Source organism: Diplotaxodon limnothrissa, linkage group LG5 (assembly GCF_057381915.1).
Source record: "Diplotaxodon limnothrissa isolate DT_005_m linkage group LG5, D_limnothrissa_male_GT1.1, whole genome shotgun sequence".
Lineage (NCBI taxonomy): Eukaryota > Metazoa > Chordata > Actinopteri > Cichliformes > Cichlidae > Diplotaxodon > Diplotaxodon limnothrissa.
Window position 1 is genome coordinate 27,202,931 of NC_140600.1, and position 7,929 is coordinate 27,210,859.

Consider the following 7,929-nt stretch of genomic DNA (forward strand, 5'->3'; position numbering starts at 1 on the left):
TTTCATAAGTTATTTAAAACTTCACTGCACACGGTAAGTGATTAAACACAAGAAATGCAATTTATTCAGATCAGCAGAGGCTGAGGACACATTTTCAGCTTTCTGGGTTTCTCTGCGGTACAAAACCTGCATACTCTGCCACCTGCAGCAGTATATTATTTTTTTTGTGTGTGAATCGACAGATGTGAGTAACCAGTAAATTGAAATGTGGATGAGACATTCATGGGTTAATATAATCAGTTTAGTTATTAGAAATGACACAGTCTGTACAAACTAATATGTTAAAGGGGATCAGAGTTTAAGACACTGACCAATAAATGGACAGTCTGACTCTTCCATTATAAAAATGGCTAATCAAGAAACTTCTCTTACAGGTGAGGTGTTGATGCCTTCAGGTAAATCCGCTCAGCCTCTAATCACAGACAACCTGGATGGGACGGTCACAGTGCAGTACTCTCCTACTGAGGCCGGTCTGCACGAGATGCACATCAAATACAACGGCACACACATCCCAGGTAAACACACACTCATGTGACATTAGCACCATGATTAGAACCCTTATAGTGATAACTACTGAGCTTGCTCCTCACAGGGGCCTCGGTTTGTCAGGATAAATCTTGGTGGGGTGTATGAATTGAGTTCTGAAGTGGCTGGTTGGGTTTACTGAGGGCTCATGAATTTCACAGTATTATTACTACTACTACTGCAAACTTAGTTTGCTGTAATTAGGTTCACTCTGTGTTGCAGAATCTCCCCTTCAGTTCTATGTGAATCACGCCAGCAGTCCCAACGTCACAGCTTACGGTCCTGGTCTGAGTTATGGTGTCGCCAACAAGTTGGCTACCTTCACAGTCTTCACAGAGGACGCCTCTGAAGGTACGGGTTATACATTTTATTTTTCATTATTTAACAGTCTGTTTTGACTCAGTTCAGTCTCGCTGACCAAGCCCGTCTCTCTCTCCAGGAGGTCTGGACCTGGCTATCGAGGGTCCGTCCAAAGCAGAGATCAGCTGTGTGGACAACAAAGACGGGACCTGCACTGTCAGCTACCTGCCCACGCTGCCAGGAGACTACAACATCCTGGTCAAATACAATGACGAGCACATTGCTGGCAGCCCGTTCACTGCCAGGATTACCGGTCAGGCACCAATGCACAATATTAGTACTGTAAATTGTCTACCAGTGTAGCTTGTTAGCTCACTTGTTTAAAAAAAGTTGAGCTTGTTTAAACAAGTGATTATTTTGCTACTGATGTAGACATGAAATCAGATTATTTTTTTTAAACATTAAAGAAATGGGTTTTTACAGTTCTCGTCTCAATAATTTAGCCACTGTAGTCTACACTGGGTTTGCTATATTTTGTCATCTAACACTTTACCTTCTTACTTCTGTTCGTCTTTCAGAGGACAACCAGCGGCGCTCTCAGGTCAAACTGGGCTCGGCTGCAGATTTCTCTCTGGACATCAATGAGACGGACCTCAGCCTGCTCAGCGCCAGCATCAGGTCGCCCTCTGGACGTGACGAGCCCTGCTTGCTGAAGAGGATGGCCAACAACCACATCGGTAAGATCCACAAAGGCACATTTGAAACAAATGAGTACAACATTTACCGAAATTGCTCCTCTCACCTTCAACTCTTTTCTCCTCCTCACAGGTATCTCCTTCATCCCCCGGGAAGTGGGCGAGCACCAGGTCAGCATCCTGAAGAATGGTCGTCATGTCGCCAACAGTCCCATCACCATCATGGTCGTCCAGTCTGAGATTGGCGACGCCAGTCGAGTCAAAGCTCACGGTGACGGCCTCGTCCAGGGAACCACCTTCAGCAACTCGAGCTTTATAGTCGACACGCGGGAGGCAGGTCAGTGTCAGCCTGTTCTAAACAATGCATTTATTTTCTAATATAAACTCAAAATTCTTCCTTTGAAGCACTAATAATAATGACATCAATGCCAATGATGGCGATCTGTTTCCAGGTTATGGCGGTCTGGCTCTGTCCATTGAAGGTCCCAGTAAAGTAGACATCCAAACAGGGGACATGGAGGACGGGACCTGTAGAGTCACTTACTGTCCGACCGAACCTGGAAACTACATCGTCTCAATCCGCTTCGCTGAGGAGCACGTGCCAGGTAGAGAGGAGCAAAAGTAGCTGAAAAACAGTTTGTTCAGTGTTCTAATGAAGCGTGCAACTTAACGAACGTGTGGCGTCAACAGGAAGTCCGTTCACAGTGAGGGTGACGGGTGAGGGTCGTATTCGGGAGAGCATCACCAGACGACAGAAGGCGGCGTCTGTCGCCAGTGTCGGGAGTGTGTGCGACCTCAGCCTAAAGATACCAGGTACACAGACGTTTGGTGACTATGTTCATGATGTTGCGTGTGTGTAACACAAACTTCAGGAAAAATAGAACCAAATGGATTTTTTTTTTTTGTTTTGGGCCGTCTCTCTAAGTAGATCAGAGCTGCTCTGTCTGAAACTCCAGCTTTTCCCAGTTTTCCTCGCTGCTGCTCTGTAGTCTCTTTGACATTTAACTTTTCTTATTTCCCTGTTCTATCATTCCCTTTCTATGAGAACTTTTCACTCATCTTATTTCCTGTCTGCCTTTTATCTTTCATCGATCTTTTACTTTTTTTCTTCTCTCTTGTCAATCATGTCTCTCCTTCTCCTCAGCTTCTCCTCGTTTCCTCCTCTACTGCCTTGTTCCCTTCTCCTACCCCTCAATCCTTTCCCTTCCTCTGTATGCTCTCTTCCTCATCTTTTTCCTCCAGTGAGCTGGTTCCTCCTCGTCCTGTCTCGGCAGCTCCTTTCTCACACCACCTACCGCTCCTACTGCTCTCTCTGGTGGTCTGGAAGATCCAGCGTTCCCATGACTCAATCCTCTGCTGCTACCCGGAATCAGAACCTGTCTCCTGGCTGTGTCCGGCTAGTCTCTGGCCTCTCCGGTCTGGTGCTGGCAGGGGGAGCCAGAGCAGTGAGGGGTGTTTGGGTTGTTGATGCCCCCTATTTGGGACGCAGTGCTAGGGTGGAGGGTGCGTTGTAAAACTAGCTTTAACTGCTTTATTTTTTTTAAGTGGGCATGAAAGATTCCACTTCATCTTTTATCAGTTTGTTTTGATACAGAGTAATTTTTCTGCATCACACACGCAACAAGGGAGTGCTTGGCTGCTCCTACCTACAGCAGCACCAATATAAGATTAGGGGAACTTTAGTTTTTTATTTTTGTGTTATGATATTGATAAAGACAACTGGTTAAAGATGTATAAAAGCAACCCTTGTGACCCTCAAGGTAGGTGTTCTTGGGTAACTTGCACGGTTGCATTTGATCAGTAAGTTGTGAACTGGATGGTAAAGTTTGCACTGTGCAAGCAACCTCGCAGTTGTTCACTGTATGAAGGACCTTGTGTTACTTCTGATTATGTCTCTTGGAGGTCGTAGCACAGTTTAATTTGAGTTAAATTTCCTTAAACCTCCCTTTTCCTTTTCTCATTTGCCATGCCTGTCCTTACGGTCACAGCAACCGGTTCTGGTATGTTTCAGCTTTAATTTGATCTGAATAACAAATAAAATGACAAACTCATGAATGATCATGTGGTGAATCAGTCAACAAATGTAAATGTATAAATGTCTCCTTCCTCTCTTCTCAGCGATCGACATGCAGGACGTCACTGCTGAGGTCACCTCCCCCTCTGGAGCCAGTCAGCCAGCAGAGCTCGTGGCCACGGGTAACGACGCCTACTGTGTGCGCTTCGTGCCCACTGAGATGGGCGTGCACAGCGTGAGCGTCAAGTACAGGGGCGTGCACGTGCCAGGCAGCCCCTTCCAGTTCACTGTGGGGCCGCTGGGTGAGGGCGGGGCTGGCAAGGTGAGGGCCGGAGGTCCAGGACTGGAGGGAGCACTGGCAGGAGAGCCAGGTACGCACAGAACACCGGATCCAAAAGTCTGTCCATTAAATGTCAAAATTAAAGAAACTCATCCTGTTCCTCTGTGCCACAGGCAACACTGTTGTCAAAAAAAGGTTCACACAGTGCTACATTGGTTTTTACACAAGTACTTTTAAAATGTGGACTGATGGAGAAGGATCTGTGCCTTGTGAATTTTCAGTTTTCTTGTATCTTTTCACCAGCTGAATTCACGATCTGGACGAGAGAGGCAGGAGCTGGTGGTCTGTCGGTTGCCGTGGAGGGACCCAGCAGGGCTGAGATCTCCTTCGATGACCGCAAGGACGGATCCTGCGGCATTTCTTATGTCGCTCAGGAGCCTGGTAGATGATTCACACACGCTCACGCTTTACCTGCTGGCTGTTTGCTGATGTGTTAGACTGAGTTTCCTTCTTCCCGCCTCCTTTTCCAGGTGATTATGAGGTTTCGGTGAAGTTTAACGACCAGCACATACCCGACAGCCCCTACCTGGTTCCTGTTGTCGCTCCAGTGAACGACGCCCGTCGCCTCTCTGTTGCAGGTCTTCAGGTGAGGCACGAGGAGACACCTCCACACCCAGCCTGCCCTGCTTGATTAAAGGGTGCTGATGAGGCAGTTGCATAAAAATGTGACTTCATTACCAAAGCAAGGACTCGAATGGTTTGGGCTGTTAATCATTGATTTTAAATTGGATTCAAAGCGACATCTTAAACAGCCCGAGTCAGTCGATCCTCAACAGCTGCACAGATACTCAAGTTAAACTAAAGTTCTTTATGCAACTGCTCTCATGGATATGACCGCAGCCAGGCAAACGCATACAGTTTCCACTTTGACTAAAAAAAGGGTTCAGTCCGCTTTAGGTTCACTTGGTGTCTTGAGTGGGTTTACTCATTTTAGTTTAGCTCTTATTAATTGTTTGAAAGTGTTCAGTTTTTAGTATTTAATGTAATTATAATACAGGTGTGGGTTTGTCAGGTGTGGACTTTTAGATACTACAGTATAAACATGGTAATTGGGGTTTGAATGGCAGACATCCCAGCAAAGCTTCCAGATGCTTGTTGGGTTGAAGGACTTTATCATGTAGACGATGAAGAAATTTCTTTTATAAATTGAGTTTTATGTGCATTTTATCTTAAGGGTGGCCACTGTTTCACAGGTTTGTACTAGATTTATTATGTAATGTAAAGTAAAAAGCTCTTTCGAGTGGCTGAGTTTGGGTACCTGTGGTCAGGAAGTCGTCCGTGCAGTTTTGCCTGGCTCTGGTCATCCCTCGCTTTGTCTGGTGTGGAACTGTTGGTGTTTCTCTTGTGTTTCATTTAAAGGCTTTTAACAGTACAATCATCCGTTTCATCAGCTCCTGGGTGTCCCAGCTGCAGCAGACAGACTTCCTTGTGTCTTCTTAGAGACTGTAGTTTGTTTTTGTCTATCGCTTGAGACATTCTTCTGCTCTGAGTCTGCATTATTTATGTTTGTTCATTTTGGCTCTTGCAGTTCAGACAGAAGATAAAGATCTCGGTTCTTAATGAGAATAATGAATCACTACTGTAAGACCAAGGAGATGGAAACACTTTAAACCAAAAAGTAGATCAGCTTTATGACATTTTTTCCTCATAATAAGGCAAGGCAAGTTTATTTGTATAGCACAATTCAACAACAAGGTGATTCAAAGTGCTTTACAGAGATATTAGAAACAATAAGACTAATCTACTGACAGTCTAACCCTTCTGAGTCTGTCTGCTGGAGTTGCACTAAGTGGAGCTCAGGTAAGAGTAGAGCAGAGGATATGCACTGAAGTTATTTGTCTTTAGCACTCTGATCTTCAAAAACCAGAGTGTGTGTGTTTAAGATGTTTTTCCTGTTCGTCAAATGTCCGTCCTGTACACTGACTTTGTGCGAAACCGACAGGAGTCTGGTCTGAAGGTGAATCACCCAGCATCCTTTGCGGTGCGTCTAAATGGAGCCAAAGGCAAGATGGATGCCAAAGTCCACAGTCCCTCTGGAGCTCTGGAGAAGTGTGTCGTCACAGAGCTGGAAAGAGGTGTGTGTGTGTGTGTGTGTGCGCGTGCCTGTTTTTGTTGTTTTTTTGTTTGTTTGTTGTTGTTTATTTTTTTTAATTGTAAAAGTGATTTCCAGAGGATTTATGGAAACTTCAATAAGAACAAAGGCACATACTATGAAATCGCTGCAGCTAACAGACCCTTCTGTACTGTCTTCTAGACAAGTACGCTATCCGGTTCATCCCCAGGGAGAATGGCGTCCACACCATTGATGTCAAATTCAATGGCTCTCACATCCCGGGAAGTCCTTTCCAGGTCCGAGTCGGGGAACCAGGACAGACTGGAGAGCCTGGTTTGGTTTCAGCATACGGATCAGGACTGGAGAGAGGAACAACAGGTGAGTAACTGTTTTACCTGCTGCAGCCTTAAATTTTTCACTTCATAACTGCTGTGAGCCTGTTTAGAGCATAAAGTTGAGCAAAGTTCAGTGTGATTTATCCACTGCTCGGTTTTACCAGCTTGGAGTTGTTCAACAAAACATCACTTCTTAAATCTTGCAGGTACCCAGTCAGAGTTCATCATTAACAACACTAAGGCAGGCCCCGGGTCCTTGGCTGTGACCATCGAGGGCCCGTCAAAAGTAAAGATGGACTGTCAGGAGGTTCCCGAAGGCTACAAGGTGCAGTACACTCCCATGGCACCTGGAAACTACCTGATCAGCATTAAATACGGAGGCCCAAACCACATCACTGGGAGTCCCTTCAAGGCCAAAGTCACAGGTAAAATGCTGCTCTTAGTTAAAGCTGGTTACAAATGTTCCGTGATTCAGATTTGGATCACTTTTCAAGTTCATCCAAGCCCAAATTCTGGTTTTAAAGCAATATAAACTGCTGGATCGAAAACTGCAGACTTCACATAACCTCTCTGGCAGTGGTTCATAACAAGAAATGGCTGTTGAATCTGCCTGCACCACATGGTAAAGTTAAACTTTTTTCCTGCCTTTCAGGTCCTCGCCTTGTGAATGTAACAAACGCCAGCGAGACATCAACCCTGACACTGGATCCGGCAATTCGGGCATCCAGCAGCTTCACGCAGAGCGCCATGCCCAGGCTGGGTGACTCCGATGCCAGCAAGGTGGTGAGCCGAGGAGCTGGCCTGAGCAAGGGCTTTGTGGGCCAGAGGAGCAACTTCACTGTCGACTGCAGCAAAGCAGGTACGGAGGAACTGCGTGTAGAAGCCATCTTTTAAGAGAATAACTTAAGTATTTCCTTTCAGTGCACAGGTTAAAACTCACAAAGATGAAAAGTCACATATTTAAAGATTAATTTGCTATCATACATGTTCTTCTACCTCCTCCCAGGTAAGAACATGCTTTTGGTGGGTGTGCACGGCCCACAGGTCCCCTGTGATGAGGTGCTGGTCAAACACATGGGCAACCTGCAGTACAACGTCAGCTACGTGCTGAAGGAACGGGGCAACTACATCCTGGTGGTCAAGTGGGGTGAGGACCACATCCCGGGCTCCCCCTTCCACGTCGCCGTCCCCTGATGAGCCAAGAAACTTTCCGTCTCTCCTCCAGCACCATTTTGCATCCCCATTTGAGTTAAGACACATTAGCTGCACTACAAATAACTGTCCAGTGAACAAGCTGCTGAGCAACGTTTTCTCTGCTAACTTTGTTTTCAGCTCAAATCAGATGATTTTTGAGGATTTTCTGAAGCAACTCATTTACATTTTGAAATGTTTCTCCTTGATATAGAACAATGTCAGAATTAAAAAAAAAAAACATTAGAGAAAATAAATGCACCACTGAGTAGAGACTTTGAACTCTTAGACACTTTTCTGGTAGTGAATCATTGAAGCGGAATGGTAGATGTACTCTAGTTTACTAGATTGAACTGACTGAAGGTTAAAAGATCTAAAATCTGTCGATTTTAAAACTGCCCTGCAATTTTCAATTGGCTCATTTTGCACTTGAATTTTTATCCTAGATTCGTGAATTAACGTTTGCTGGTTTTACA

At 45.3% G+C, this 7,929-nt stretch overlaps 1 protein-coding gene across 1 annotated transcript in view; it reads left to right on the forward strand.

Moving 5' to 3' along the window:
- Window positions 1-7,588, forward strand: part of flnba (filamin B a) — a 64,366-nt gene extending 56,778 nt beyond the window's left edge. The window contains exons 35-49 of the mRNA XM_085353378.1: window positions 375-515; window positions 748-876; window positions 965-1,138; window positions 1,404-1,562; window positions 1,654-1,857; window positions 1,973-2,125; window positions 2,211-2,333; window positions 3,639-3,905; window positions 4,118-4,255; window positions 4,345-4,460; window positions 5,817-5,949; window positions 6,129-6,305; window positions 6,469-6,687; window positions 6,915-7,121; window positions 7,269-7,588. Of these exons, the coding sequence (XP_085209504.1) occupies window positions 375-515; window positions 748-876; window positions 965-1,138; window positions 1,404-1,562; window positions 1,654-1,857; window positions 1,973-2,125; window positions 2,211-2,333; window positions 3,639-3,905; window positions 4,118-4,255; window positions 4,345-4,460; window positions 5,817-5,949; window positions 6,129-6,305; window positions 6,469-6,687; window positions 6,915-7,121; window positions 7,269-7,456 (2,528 nt within the window). The 3' untranslated portion in view covers window positions 7,457-7,588. The remainder of the gene's footprint in view (window positions 1-374; window positions 516-747; window positions 877-964; window positions 1,139-1,403; window positions 1,563-1,653; window positions 1,858-1,972; window positions 2,126-2,210; window positions 2,334-3,638; window positions 3,906-4,117; window positions 4,256-4,344; window positions 4,461-5,816; window positions 5,950-6,128; window positions 6,306-6,468; window positions 6,688-6,914; window positions 7,122-7,268) is intronic.
- The last annotated feature ends 341 nt before the right edge of the window (window positions 7,589-7,929 follow it).